This window comes from Martes martes, assembly GCF_963455335.1.
Source record: "Martes martes genome assembly, chromosome: 16".
NCBI classification, from domain to species: domain Eukaryota; kingdom Metazoa; phylum Chordata; class Mammalia; order Carnivora; family Mustelidae; genus Martes; species Martes martes.
Genome location: NC_137904.1, coordinates 62,883,780 through 62,898,870, shown reverse-complemented (window position 1 = coordinate 62,898,870; position 15,091 = coordinate 62,883,780). Strand labels below are relative to the sequence as shown.

At 57.3% G+C, this 15,091-nt stretch overlaps 1 protein-coding gene across 1 annotated transcript in view; it reads right to left on the bottom strand.

Annotated features, from left to right (window-relative positions):
* The window catches only part of CCDC40 (coiled-coil domain 40 molecular ruler complex subunit), a gene marked incomplete at both ends in the record, with an annotated part of 37,722 nt that overhangs the window by 11,296 nt on the left and 11,335 nt on the right, over positions 1-15,091 (bottom strand). Inside the window, 5 exons of the mRNA XM_080826691.1 lie at positions 1,920-2,102; positions 2,186-2,429; positions 8,832-8,953; positions 11,450-11,572; positions 11,733-11,890. Coding sequence (XP_080682817.1) covers positions 1,920-2,102; positions 2,186-2,429; positions 8,832-8,953; positions 11,450-11,572; positions 11,733-11,890 — 830 coding nt within the window. The remainder of the gene's footprint in view (positions 1-1,919; positions 2,103-2,185; positions 2,430-8,831; positions 8,954-11,449; positions 11,573-11,732; positions 11,891-15,091) is intronic.

The following is a 15,091-nucleotide window of genomic DNA, read 5'->3' as shown; positions in this document are numbered from 1 at the left end:
CGTGCTTGCTGCCCCATGGGGCTCCGGACCGACCGTTTGCTCTTATTGAGACCACCCTGGCCGCTCCTGAACTAACTTGCAGACCTGTGCCTGCCGTCCCTCTGGACCCCCTCCAGATCCCAGGGTTTTTTTGTTTGTTTGTTTTTTTGTTTTTTTTTGAACATTTTGGAAAAAGTGCCCCCTTTAAAGAGCTAGACTTGTATCTCTGGGGCAATCAAAATGGACAAATTTGTGAGACCGAGACTCTTTACTGCCCTCCGCTGGACATTGCTGGTAGTGTGTGTACCACCGGCAGGGGTGGCTGGGGGCCTGGGGGCTTGGGGGTCTGGGGGCCTAGGAGCGCAGCCTCCCCGAAGGGCTGGCGGATGACTTCACGCACACCGTGCTCGTTGGCTTCTCTGGAGTTTTGCTCCCAGGGGGTAGTCTTGCCCCGACTTCCCAGAGAAAGGATGAGCGGGACGCCCCCAGCATCAGACAGGACCTCCCATGGAGACCCAGCTGAGTACAGTCTTGGTTCCGGCCCTGTCTCCCCACTTCCTTGCTATGACCAGGCCAGGGGCCAGCTGCCCTTCTCCCAGGTGTCCGGGAGGGACGGGGTGCCTCAGGCTGCTGGCCAGGTAGACAGCAGCCCCGCCCTCCCGGAAGGACAGGTGGGCCCTGCCAGCTGTCTCAGCCGAGCCTCCTCCTGCCAACAAGGCCACCAGTCACTGACACGCAGGGGTGCAGCTTCTGGCTCCCCCCGCCTTTGCTGTCACCATAATCAGCAGTTAGATCCGATGCTCTGACACCGGCCAGTTGTCTCACACAGGGAGAGAGTAAAGGCTGAGCCCAGGATCACATGGGAGCCCGACTCATGCTCTTAACCGCAGGCTGGAGGGGCCCACGTCCCCTCAACTCCCGCCCCTCGGATGGAAACTTCTGGTAGTCTGGAGAGCAAGGAAGTGTCTGTGTAGCTGCTGCTACGTGCGGGCAGGGCGAGAGGGCTCCCTTCCTCCTGAGACTTGAGCGGTGCCCTGGGGCAGGCCGTCTGCTGGGCTGTGCCCTAGGCCTGGTGCAGGCCGCGGTGGCCTCCGTGGGTTCCGCAAGGGGGCCCGCCGAGGCAGAGGACACCGGAGGGGGTCACACCATGGGAGGCAAAGAAATGATTCAAGGAAGGGCACAGGGACCCCCAACCAGGGCTCGGAGTGAAGCGAGACCCCTGGGAGAGCAAGAGAGAGCTCTTCTTGGAGGAGGTCCCCAGGCCGCGGGGGCCATGCCTGGTGGGGCAGAGGTCCGGGGGCTCGGCAACGCCACCCTGCGAGCCTGGGTTTTTGCCGTAGCAGCTTCTCCTCACAAGTGTGGACAAAGACGGCTGGCGAGCACGTCCAGAGCTGAGTTGTTTACAATGTTTAGAACCTGGAGACACGTTCAAGTGTCTCCGCAGAGGATTTTCAAGCACGATACGTTCGTCCGTGTGACGAAATGGCATGCAGAAGGGAAAATGTAGGTTTTTGAGGACCATTTCACAGAAAATGTCAGTGGGATGTGGCCAAAAAGTGAACTAAAACAGCCTCTGCCCGGGCAGGAAGCCCGTGGGGTCCCGCCCTTCCTCATGCGCTTTCCTCTCTGCGGCGTATTTCGGCGAAACGCGGGCGACCGGACGAGGATAGACTTGAAAACTGATAAAGGAGTCGGACGTCGTTTAAGGAGGGTGCCCAGGGGTGCGTCCACGTGCGCACCTACACGAGGGGCGAGTCCCTGTGTGTGGGTCCGCGTGTGTGCACACGAGTGTGCGTGCGCGCGGGAGTGTCTGCTCGTGGGTGCGGCTAGAGCTAAGTGAGACGTGAGCAGACCGGCTGAGGGCCCCTTGCCCGGCCCGTGTCCCCCGCCCGTGACCGCCAGCCCGGGCGCCCCCAGGCCGCGGCGTGGGCACGGCCTACCAGGTTGGTCTTCTGCTTCTGCAGCTGCAGGAGGAGCTGGCGGAAGTACTTGGTCATCTTGTTGGAGGTCATGTGCTCCTGCAGCTTCTCCACGATGGAGGCGTCCATCCTCCTCCTCAGTTCCAGCTCGTGCCGGGTGCTCTGCTGGACGGACCGCAGCTCGCCCGTGCTGGCCGCGAACTCCTGGACAGGAAGGAAGGCAGGGACGGGGCCGTGTGGGGGCGGCCGCGGGGACACGCCGAGCGGGCAGGGGGACGCGGTCGTACCATTTGGGCCTTGCCCAGCGCGTCCTCCGTGTCCTGCAGCGCCAGCCGGTAGGTGTTGAACTCGCTCTGCAGCGCCTCCTGCTGGCTCAGGCTCCGCGAGGCGAGCTTCTGCATCAGGCCGACCTCCGTCTCCTCGCGGTTCAGGATGCTCGCCAGCTTCTCGTTCTCCTCTTCCTCCTTCACGATGGATTTCTTGTAGGCCTCGATCTCCCCGTCGATGGACATGATCTGGTGCTGGCATTCGCTGCCGGGAGCGAGAGAGCAAAGCTGGGGCCTCAGAGCGCCCGTGCCCGGGCTCTGCCCGCGCGCGGAGGGGCTCGCCCGGCGGAGAGGGACGAATGGGGACCCAGCTCTTGCCAGCAGCCAGTCTCGACGCCCGCTTCCTGCCCTCGTCACAGAACCACTGCCCACTTTGATGGGTAGAGAGTAAAGGAGAAGGGCCGGAGGCGGCAGGCATTGAGGCGTTGTCCCGGGGCCGGATCCGGCCACCCTCGCCGGTCAGGAGAGCGATCTGGGAAAGGGAGTGTGCTAATCCAACTTCATACACACGGACACGGGAGCTCTGAGCCCTTGAGCCGCAGGCCCCTGGCCACGTGTGCGTGGCGTGCCTGGGAGGAGCACCCGTGGACGTCACTCCAGGCTCTGTCGGTTCCCCTCTGCACACTGGCTGTGCGAATGCTGTAACTGATGTCAAGGCAAACAGACAGGTGCTGGATAGTAGCATCTTCATTTGCGTGTGACACATTGTTTCCCCTGCATTCTTTTTTTTTTTTTTTAAGATTTTATTTATTTATTTGGCAGACAGAGATCAGAAGTAGGCAGAGAGGCAGGCAGAGAGAGAGGAGGAAGCAGGCTCCCTGGCGAGCAGAGAGCCCGATGCGGGACTTGACCCCAGGACGCTGGGATCGTGACCTGAGCCAAAGGCAGAGGCTTTAACCCACTGAGCCACCCAGGCAACCCTTCCCCTGCATCTGAGACGTCCTGTGGCTGTGCGCTTTTCTCCACTGGTAGTATTTTATCCTTTGAATAACTTCTTATCCAAAGTTCTTATTCAAAAATCAGGGGCACCTGGCTGGCTCATTGGGTTAAGGCTCTGCCTTTGACTCAGGTCATGGTCTCTGGGTCCTGGGATCGAGCCCCACATCGGGCTCTCTGCTCAGCGGGGAGCCTGCTTCCCCTTCTCCCCCTGCCTGCCTTTTCTGCCTACTTGTGATCTCTTTCTCTCTCTGTCAAACAAATAAATAAAATCTTTAAAAAAAAAAAAAAAGATACCGGGGAGATGTGCCGTATTTATTCAGCAGAAGACTCACTATCGTTAAGACGTTAGTTCTCCCCCAAAAGATCTTTAGCCTCAATGCAATTCTAATTACAATCGTAGTAAGTATATTTTTTCCAGAAATTGCCAAACTCATTCTACAATTATATATGGAAATCTACAGGACCTCAAATCGCCCAAATAATTTTGCAAAAGAAGAACAAGGACCCCACACTCTGATTTTAAGACTTTGTATAAAGTTGTCATTATCAGGTCCATGCGGTTTTGCTGGTGAAAAAACAGGTGGGTGGAGGGAGCAGAATCAGGAGTCCACAAACAGACACACGGACACACAGACACAGGTGGCCAACTGATATTTGACGAAGGGGACACGGTCTTTCAATGGAGAGAGGATGGTCTGTTCAGCAGCGGTGCTGGGACTGGGCAAATGGACAGAACTTGGGTCTCATGCCGCGACAGACGTTAACTGGGGATGGTCACGTACCCACGGGCAAGAATTAGCAGAAGACACAGGAGGGAGCTTCAGGACCCCACGTCAGGCCAAGATTTCTTGAAGAGGACACAAAGGGCATGAGCTATGAAAAAAATTAATTAACTGGGCTTCCATCAACGTTAAAGCCTCTGACCTTCCGAAGCCCCTGTCGTGAGAATGGGAAGACAAAGCCGCAGGCCGGGGGGACGTATGTTTAGCGCACACGTCTGAGAGAGCTATTGTATCTAGACTATATGAAGATCTCTTCTGAGTCAGTAACGAGATGAGCCCCTCAGTGTAAAAAAGAAGGTCTCCGGGGGACAGGTCAGCGCGTGGGAACGTGCTCAACCTCGTCAGTCATCGGGGAATTGCAGAGTTAAACCTCCGGAGATACCACGACTCCCCGACTCCTGGCTGAATGGAAGGGCTAAAGTTAAAATGACGGACACCAGCCGGTGTTGGTGAGGACGGGGGAGTCGCTGGGAATCGCGCCCGCTGCTGAAGGGAGCGCAAAATGGAACAAACGGCATGGGAAGAAACATGGGAAGAAACACGGGGCGTTTGTGACCAAGTCGAAGGCGCGCGCACCAGCAGTCCCAGGCCGGGCGCTCCCCCAGGGGACGCGGAAGCACACGGCCACACCCAGACGCCCAGACGCGTACACACTGTCACAGGAGCTCTGCCCACGACACCCCGGACCGGACACAACAGGGAAGCCCGTCCGCTGGTGACCCGGGGAACACGGCGGCGAGAACAAGAGACACACGGCTGAGCTGGCACCGTCCCACGTGGGGATGAAGCTCAGAAGCCGGGCGAGGACGGCTGCGCGCTGCGTGATTCCATCCACGGGACCTCCCGGGTATGACGGCGCTGGCGGCACAGAGAGCAGATCGGGGCTCGGCGCGGGCTGGAGGTGGGGAGAGGATGAGACTCGGGGATGAAGGAAACGGCCCGTCATCTTGAGGGCCCGGGGGGTACTTGCCTCTGCCCATCTGCCACGCTCGCAGAGCTGGGCACGGACGAAGGAGAACTTTTGTACGTAAGAAATCTGCACATAAATTAGCCTCAATAAACCCAACCTAAAATAAAAAAGCTACTCATTTTCTTTTTTAGGAAGTAGCAGCCTTACAAATGTCTAAAATCTGACAATAAAAATAAGACATCCAATTTAAAACGACACAGTCACAAATTGCATGACAGAAGTCTGAACACGTGGTAAGACATACGTGCGGGACAAGAGATGCCCGTGAGCGCCCAAAATGCTAATAAATTGTCATTGTCCCGGAAGGAAAAAGACGGCGGTATTGTGAACCTTTTTCTCTGTTTTTCAAATTTCCTGGAATGTGATCACTTATCCTTGATAAAGATTATTTTTAAAAAACACACTTTAGGGGGGGCACCTGGGTGACTCAGTCAGTTAAGCATCTGACTCTTGATCTTAGCTCAGGTCCTGATCTCGGGGTTGTGAGTTCAAGCCCCGAGCTGGGCTCTACTTTGACCGTGGAGCCTGCTTAAAAAAGACCAAAAAAAGCAGTATCACATGCTGATAAGTCACATGAAGACAGAATTGATCACTCAATTTAGTCAATGTATTAACATGGTTCCTATGGAGTAGTGGGGATGAAACTTGATGGGATTAGGCTCAAGAGAGATTAGAAGGAGTTTCTGGAAAAGGTCTTATTTCTCCCTAGACACGGAAGCCAACCCATGGAGACCTTGGATATTCTGGCTGCCATCTTGAAAAACAAGCCTACCCTGGGCTTCATGCTGGGCATGGAGCCTACTAAAAAAAAAAATGATTATAGATAAAAAAATAAGTGAAATAAAAATTAAAAAGGTACTTTAAGAACGTCCTTGATTATGGGGAATCAGGCTCCCTGCTCAGCGGGGAGCCTGCTTCTCCCTCTCCCTCTGCTGTTCCCCTGCTTGTGCTCTCTCTCTGTCAAATAAATAAATAAATTCTTTTTCTAAAAGCTTTTATTTATTTATTTGACAGAGATCACAAGTAGGCAGAGAGGCAGCCAGAGAGAGAGGAGGAAGCAGGCTCCCCGCCGAGCAGAGAGCCCGATGCGGGGCTCGATCCCAGGACCCTGAGATCATGACCTGAGCCGAAGGCAGAGGCTTAACCCACTGGGCACTCAAGCGCCCCGCGCCCCTTAAATTCTTAAAACACAACTTCCTTGATCAATAGATACTGATAGAAAATAAACAGAACGGACAGGTAGAATCTGGGACGTGGCCCACGTGTTGGGCCTGATCCATTCAAGGGCTGAGAGGGAATTTTCTTGGGGGTCTGGAGGCCCCGCGGGTCAGCTCAACATCCCGGGGCCGAGGGGCTCTGGACTCGGCAGCTGAGCTAAACCAACCATGTATTCCCGACAGGGCCCCGTGCCCCCGAGGCACAGGGAAACCAGCCGGAAAGGCCAGACCAGAAACATTCCAGCTTTCGGCTCAACGTGCAACACACAGACGAGATCCATGGGAACATGTCATGGTGCCCCCCGCCCCAAGCTCTGGGAGGTCAGAGTGTCTCCTGAGAGTTAAACTGTAGAATCGGCATTGATGCAGAGATGCCGTGGTCCAGAATAAGAGAGAGGGCAGAATTTGGCTGGCACCTGAGTGAGGGCGTCATGTTATGGGGGAAAATCCCATGGGAGTTGGATGGGAGGAGAGGTGGGTGGTGACGGCAAAGGGCCACCAAGGCAGGAGCAGCCAGAGGCAAGCGCGTGGCCTGACAGCCTGGGGCTGTGGGAGGAAGCGGGAGGCCGGCGGGGCCTGGGCCCCATCACTCCCTGAGCAGCGACCCGGTTCCGGCCGGCCCTGTGTTCCTTCCTAGGGGCGAGACCCTGCGGCCCAAGGGTCAAGCACTAGCCTCTTTGGTGCTCACATCTCCTAGCGGACACGCACAGCGGGGCATTCTTGTTCACACGTCAGCCTCTGGTGACCCCGATCCCCATGAGCTAATCCCGAGGACACAGATGAACCCGAGACCTGATAGCAAACCCGGCTTCTGGGCCAGGGTGCTCCCCTGGTAAAGGGTCCTGCCAAGCCCAGACTGCGACCACGGGGCTGGCCTCGCGCCCCGTGGACCTGACCGTCGGCCGGGACACCATGGGCTTCTGCGTCTTCTAAACAGTCTGCACGTCGCCGGGGTGTCGGGCGTTTAGTTCAGTCGCGGACCTGGCCTGTGAGGGGCGGGTGACACGGTTGTTTTCGGGGATGGGTCCCACTTCCTTCCTCGGACCGGTATGGATGAGATGGCGCGTCTCTGCAGTGACGACTCTCAACGGATCCCACGGGGGCCGCGTGGGTGGACCTTGCTCCTCTGGATGTAGGTTTAGGAGGGACACTGGGCCAGACCTTCCATTACGGTCATCAGGGGCGTCGTGCGTGTGTGTGCGTGTGTGTGTGTGTGTGTGCGCGCGCGTGTGTGAGCACCCACTCTGCTAAAATGCCCAACCAACCTTCCACGTGTGCCTAGGTTAAAAACACGGTATTTGGGGGCTCCCCGACTGCTCAGCCCGTGGAGCAGGTGACGCTCGATCTCGGGGTTGTGAGTTTGGGCCCCACATCGGGAGTAAAGACGACTTAAAAATAAAATCTTGGAAAAAATTAAAATTAAAAAGAGAGAGACGGGGTGCCTGGGTGGCTCAGTGGGTTAAGCCTCTGCCTTCGGCTTGGGTCATGATCCCAGGATTCTGGGATCGAGCCCCAATCAGGCTCTCTGCTCAGTGGGGAGCCTGCTTCCTCCTCTCTCTCTCTCTGCCTGCCTCTCTGCCTACTTGTGATCTCTCTCTCTGTCAAATAAATAAATAAAATCTTAAAAAAAAAAAAAAAAGGAGAGAGAGAGTAAAAAAAAGTAAGTGTTCAAAACATGGTTTTTTTTTTCTCCCGTTAGTCCGATGGGCGCCATCCAAATGGCCGAGTTCTCGCAGGGCTCTGGAACTCCCTGTGGGGTGTGACTGTCACGGCCTTTTGGGGAACCACCTGGCAGATCTCTGCATGGACGTCCCCCAGAACTCCGGGCTCGACACACTGTAACACACACTGTAATAAGCCGGGACGTGGGTGAGACCTTATGGCGGAGACAGTGCGAGGACCCGCCCTGCCCGGGTGGGAAGCCATCCCCAGTCGCCCCCGGCCGGCCACGCTCGCTCCGCGCTGGGAAAGGAAGGAATGACCCGACGTCATGCTGAGATCGGGAAAGGTCTCCCGGGCAGGTTGGCGAATGGGAAAAGCAAGGTGTTCAGCAGTGTGTACGCAGCGTGCTACTTCCGTGTGTGTGCGCCTTGTTGGCGGGAGCGGGGGGGGGGTGGTTGTTCTGTTTCGCTTTCTTCTTAACCGCAGGACCGAAAAGGAGAAAAGTCTCCCACTGTCCATGCCCCGGAGATGCAGAGCTGCCGAGAGCGGTTCATCACTCCTTCCTGCCCTCCGCCCCGCACCGGGGTCCCCATCCCCTCGGGACTGCAGGAGGGCCCTCGGCCTTCCCCACTGTGGGGAGATTAAGACAGGATCCGGGATGGTTTCCGCACACAGGTGGTGAGGAGCAAAGGAGGGGGGGCCCTTCTCTCCCAGAGATAAACACCCCTTTCTCCTTCTCCCACCGTTTGTCCTAATCTTCCCAGGAAGCCTGAGAACGAAAGCTTTGCTGTCCCGGTACCACGGAAAGTCTGAAAACGCTGGATCTTGGTGAACAATAGGCGGCTTTCAGGGCGGCAGCCGGGGCTGTGGGGTGGCAGGTGCACCCCTTTGTCCCAGCAGATCCAGCAGGAAGGGCGCCGTGGGCGCACCTGGGGAGGTGGTGGTGCAGCGATCTGAGCGTCCACCTGTCTCCCTGAGCCCCCGGCTCCCCCACCGTGGTGCCCCTGAAGCAGAGGCCGTCCCGGGTGTGCCCATACCTGAGCGCCTCCTGGATGGTCCTGTGGGCCTCGTCGCGGTGCTTCATGCCCACCAGGCAGGCTGCCCACTGCTGCAGGATGCGCCTTTTCTCCATGTTGATGGCGTCGATCTCCGTGCAGGCCTGCGGGGGAAAGTCGGGGTTACGGGGGCGTTGGTCCAATCTCATTATGCTCAAGGCCCCAGGAGGATGTCTGAAAAGCCCCAAACGTCCTGCAGCATCTCCTTCCCCTGTGTCACCCTGCTTTTCTGACCCCACACCCGCAGAAGGGTAAGTGCGAAAATAATACAGCTGTAAAAATAACACGTCGAAACACCCAGCCGAGCCCTGACTCCGGGCCCCAAAGCCCTCATGTCAGGGCTCAAGGACGAGGAGATGATGGGGGGCCAGCAGGGATGGGCACCCGTCACACCCAGACCCCAGGCGCCGGGGGTGGGAGGGTGTCGCTGATTCTCACAGTGAGCACCGTCCACAGACTGGAGTTTCCGTCACAAGAGATGGGTGCAGCCTTGGTGCCTGACACCCCTTCCCGTAGGAGCCTGAGCTGTCGAAAATGACCTGGCAGCTCCGTGGGAGCATCCGCCAGGCCCTGGTGTGTGTGTGTGTGTGTGTGTGTGTGTGTGCATGCACGCACGCATGTGCCTGGGCACGCGTGTACATGCGTGTGTGTAATATTCTCTATGTTGTTTTATAGCCTGGAATTAAAAATTAGCACGTTGTACCCAGGTTCATGTCAGCAAGGGTCTATTTGATTGTTGGGATATATCCTGACTTTTGTGGCTAACGCCCTGCCCTTGGGACTTTGCTATTGAACCCAACACGGTGTCCCCAGTGAATAGCTATTCACTTGGCTTGTGGAGTTTTTAATGCACAAAATTTTTGCTTGCATGCTTCTTCAGTAGTTTCCTTGGAATGAGGCAGTATTTTGGAAGGAGGCAGGGCAGTCTTCAGGGTGGGGTGGGTGTACAGGAGCTCGTGTGTTTTTGCGACCAGCCTGGGGGGGGCCAGTCCCCTCTACGCTGGTTCCCTTCTATCAAGGGTTCCTCACCCCGTTCGTTCACAGTGTCTGTGGTGCACCTGCTGTGGGCTGCACGCCGTTCCCGGTGCGGGAAGGCAAAGTGAATGGGACGCGGGCCGCCCTGCCTGGCGGGGACACACCCAGCAGCGAGGGGCAGAAGGCACCAAGAGACACAAGCCCAGGCCTATGCCCACGACCGTCCTGTAGTAGTACCGGGCACGCGGTATTTTCTACTGACTTACACGATCTGTTCCCACCACCAAAGTCACTCGTCGGTGAAAGCCTGTCTTTCCCGGGCGGGTGTCCCGTCTTTTCACTCTGCTGGTGGCGCCCTCAATCCCCAGGCGCCATGGTGGGCCTGCCTCACCCTTCCCACGGGTTCCGTTAAGAGGGTCTGTTCTCAGTGCTAGGCTTCCAAAGGCCTCTGCAACTCCGGATTTAAAGAATATTTTTCTTGTATTTTCTTCCGGTACATGTTCCCCATTTATATTCTTGATCCCATCTGGAATTCATTTTTGTGTCTGGTATGAGGAAAAGATTTAATTTTTCCCCAAATGATGAACCAGAGGTCCCTGCTCTGTTGGGCAATATTCGTGTGTCCTCCACTAATTCACACTCAAGTTTCCTGCAAGCGCTTGCTCCCTCCGGGGCTCTGCTCGTGGGCTCCACGGCCCGTCCGTCCCGGACTCCAGGCTTCAGAGTGGGTGACATTCAGCGGGACACCCTGAGGATGACCCACCAGCCCGGGGGTTCTGGGACTCTTCTGGCTTTAGTACAAGCCCCACATCTCAGGACACCCCTGTTCCCGGCAAAACCCCTCTGAGCTTCCCTTTCCCAGACAACGGCCGCCCAGTCCTCCAAATGTATACTTCGGGTCAAACCTCAGAATCTCTTCGCTAACTAGAAACTGCCTCCTGGGGCGCCTGGGGGGCTGTCGTTAAGCGTCTGCCTGCAGCTCAGGTCATGATCCCAGCGTCCTGGCACGGAGCCCCGCATCGCATCGGGCTCCCCGCTCAGCAGGAAGCCTGTTTTTCCTCTCCCCCTTCCCTGCTCGTGCTCTTTCTCAGGGTCTCTCTCTGTCAAACAAATAAATAAAATCTTTTAAAAAAATTAAAAAAATAAAAACTGCCTCTTTTCTTCTGGGATTCTGATCAGAACACATTCTAGATCCCCGGGCTGGAGGGCCCCGGGCGCTTGCCCACGTGGACGCACGTGGGCCTGTCCATTTCTGCAAGTGTTTTCTTCTCCCCATAAAAGTGGCTCGTGTCCTCCACGTTCCCGCACACGAGAGTGCAGGTGGTGACTCACGTCGGCCTCGGGAGGTGGAGCTGCCCTGAGGGCCCCCCTGGCCATGCGCCTGCCGTCCGGCTCAGCCTCCCTGGGAGACCAGGGGCCTCTCCCGCGAGGATGCGGCCGACAAGCAGACCCAGGTGTCCGGCCTCCGGGGCTGCCACCGGCCGTGCGGAAGAGGAACCGCCGCGTCCCCCCGTGGGGCAGCCGGACGCCGGACGGCTTCAGGAGACATGCGGGGATCCCGCGGGCTGAGTGGGGTGCGGGGCCCGGCGATACCCTGGCCCTGGGGGGTGCGGGGCGGCTCCTACCTCGCTCACGGCCTTCCGGAGCGCCCGCGTGTCCTCGGCTTGGGCGCGGCTCTGAGCCTCCAGCAGCGCGATCTGCTCCTCCAGCCCGTGCGCTCTGCGGGTGAGCTGGTCCACGTGCAGGTCCTGCAAAGGGGACCCTGGTCCTGCACGCTGCACCTGATGCCCCGCCCAGCCCGCGGGCCCCTCCCATGCCAGAGGCCCGGCTTGGGGCTCCCGGGAAAGGGAAGGTTGCGGGGTGGGGGGCCGTGGGGGGTGAGGCCGCCGCGCGGAGGTCGCACAGCACCTGCTGCTGCTTCTCCACCGCCGCCCGCGACCGCTGCACGTCCGACTTCTTCACCACCTGCTGCATCACGCGGATGTCGTCGCGCACGTCCTGCTCTACGTTCTGCATGTAGAACAGGTGCAGGGCCAGGCCGTCCAGCTCGGTCTGCAGAGCCGCCACTGTGAGGGGAGGGGCGGCGCTCAGTGTCCCGCACGTGTCCTCTCGGGGCGCGGGGCTCCAGAAGCCTCCCCGCCTGGGAACCTGTGGCTTCCGGACCGCAGAGACCCAGACTTCACCGTCACAGCCCTGCAGTCCGGTCGGAGAGACGGAAGCATAGGTAACCCCCGTCCGGCCAGCGTCAATGGCCGTTCCAGCGCCCCCCGTGTCTTAGAGCCCCCCCCCGCCCCGTGTCTGAGGATCTGCGGAGACCCAGGCAGGCCATGAGGCCTCCTGTTATTCTGGTACATTTCTTACCGCTAGACGTTGGGCGTCGAGGTAGTCCTGCATCCTGGGAGGACACCCGCCCAAGGGGGTGCTGAGCTCAGCCAGAGCCCCCCGCCCACCCCGGGACTGACATGGCCTCGTGGCGGCGCAGGCCAGGAGTGCCAGGGCTGTCCCGGGGGCCAGGCCTCACCAGCACAGCACCGTCCTCTCCCTACTCAGAGCCAGATGGCGGATTTCCGTCCAGCGACAAGCCCAGGAGAGAGGCCTAGGGCGGAACCAGCGCTCCCCACGCCTGGCTCTCGGACCTCCAGCCCCCAGGACTTCGAGAAAACAAGCCCCGCAGCCGTGGAGCTGACCGTTCACCCTCCCACCTAAAACGTGTGAGACTCACGTCAACCCTTCCTTAAGGGCGCCGAGTTCAACCACCTGCTTTGCTTCCAGGTTGGCTGAGTAGTGAAAAGTCAGTATGTCCAACGCCGTGTGAGCTTGCGTTAGCATCAGTGGAGCTGAAGCGAGGTTCCCCATTTTAATGACCATGTTTGTCCCTTCTTCAAATCCCTCGCTCATGTCCTCGGCCACACTGCTACTGGGACTTTGTCTCTCATTGGTCGGCTTCTAGGGACTCTTGACGCAGTGAAGGTAGGACGCGCAGAACTTGCAAGGGGCTCCCTTGGCCTTTGCACCCCTGCTGTGAGTCCCGCAATGACATTGCGTTATCTGTCCCAAAGGAAAGTACCGGGTGGGCCTGGCCGAAGCAGGCGAGCCCTTCAAACGCAGAGAGTGGTGTCCAGCCAGTGGCAAAAGAGGACGTAAAGGAGATCTGCAGGGTGAAGGGATTTGGGAGAGGGGAATCTCTGCAAAGCTGACTTGAAGAGGGAAGGGGCACAAGGCAAGAGACGTGGGCGGCCTCCAGGATCCGAGAACGGCCCCCGCCGACAGCCCCCTGAGCGAGCTGACCCTCAGTCCTACGGCTCTTAGGAGCTGAATTCTGCCAACAGCACGAATGCGGCCGGAGTCGGATTTTCCCGGGTGTTCCCGAGAGACCCAGCCCACCAGCACGAGCGCTCAGCTTCGAGATGCCCACGTGGGGGGCCCAGCCGGCCGCATCAGGCCTCTGACCTCGGGCCGCGTGAGCGTGCGGACACACGGGCTTGTGCGGGGCCCGACGTCTGTGAGGATCTGTTTCCGGGCAACGGAAGAGTAACCCGGAACACACGGAGGTTGTCACAGATGCGCAGTCGGGGTTCGCTCCCAACTAGTGTTTGTCCTTTAACTTCGTCATGCTTCTTAGTAAGTTTTACGTTTCTGCATAAGCGAAACTGTCCAAGTCCCCTCTCTGGCCTCGTCCCTCACATCACGCTTCCGAGACCTGCCCAGCCAGAGACATCAGCCGCAGCAGCCACACCGGCGACCTTACGTGTTCTCCCGATGCTTCTGGGACTTCCTGAAACATTTACTGCCACTGACCTTGCTCTTTGTTTGGCGTGAAACGGGGTCTAAATGTGCATTTTCGGACGACCAAACGGTCAGGCAAACATGCAGTGGCTTAAAGATGCCGTCTGTCCTTTTACCGAACCTGCGGACGCGGGCGGATTCCCACGTGAGTTTTGCAACAGCCTCTGCTCGCCCACCTTCCTCCCCTGCGGCTCTGCCCCCTCGGTGCCGTTCTGGTTTTATTGCTGTAGACTGACACCGTGTTAGGACACCTGATGGGACACTTTCCCTGCAGGTATCTCTTCTTTTCAACTTTTTCTCGGGTAGCCTTGTGCGTTTAATCCTCCAAGTACACTTTCAGACCAATTTGTGGAGGGTGGGGAGCACTTTACGTATTGGTCAGGAATCCTCTCTCGCATGCTACGCAAAAACGTCTTTAAAGGAACGCACGAGAACCAAAAACCCGGGTGCTCGGTCGAGGGTCCCGGGACCTGGGGGAGGGGAGACTGTCCACCCCGGAGCTCTCGACTTTGGAATGATTACTTCTTGAAAATGAGTAAGTTAATGACTATGTTCAGTAAGTTTAAGGTCACCCAAAATACCCCGCCATGGGCTTTAGCGGGAATGGCAGTGAGCGGCGACTGGGACCATGTCGTGGGGCTTCCCTGCTACTGACACGGGAGATTTATTTATTAAAATCTGTTTTATGTCCTTTAGCAAAATTGGGCTGTTCTTCTCTGGAAAGGCTCACTCACTTCTTGTTAGATCTATTCTAAGTATTTTATGGTCGTTATGACCCTGGTGGATGAGGGTTTTTAAAAAAAAAATTTAGTTCTTAACTGGATATCACCGGGATAGGAGAAAATGCTAGATCTGGCATTCAGTTACTTTACCTTCTTTACTATTTCTAGTACCGGTTTTTTTTTTAATTGGTAATCTTGGATCTTCTAGGTAAACGATCATATGATAGGTAGAGCATGAGAATTTCGTGTCCCAAATCCTCACCTCATTTGCTTTGCCTGCTGGAGACTGGACCCACGGGCTGGTGGCAGTTTCCCCGTCTCCCTCCTAATCCTAGCCTGTCCCTTCCCCAGTGGTTCCCACCCAGGACAGCTTTCTGGCTCATTTCCGAAAACATTATAAGGAACTTTCCTTCTACCCTAGTTCGGGATCGATGGCAAGTGTTAGCCCACACCCCGAAAATCCTCTGTTTCCCCTCTCCTATAACTTACTAATCAAATGCATTAAATTAGCAGCTTTCCTAATTCCAAATGACTCCTGCATCCCACAGGAAAACCCTTCTTGAGAGCCACGTACTTCTCTTTCAATAAATGTGGTCGAACTCCGTTTGCTACTATTTCATTTAGGATTTTCTTGCCTTGCCGGTGGGACGGGGCTGTGTCGTGTCTATGTTGGAGGCATCCACAGCCAGGGCCGCACTCGGCGTTGTAACACGTGCCTGGGAGGTTTCCCAGATTTCCCGTCCCCCCCCCCCGGAGGGT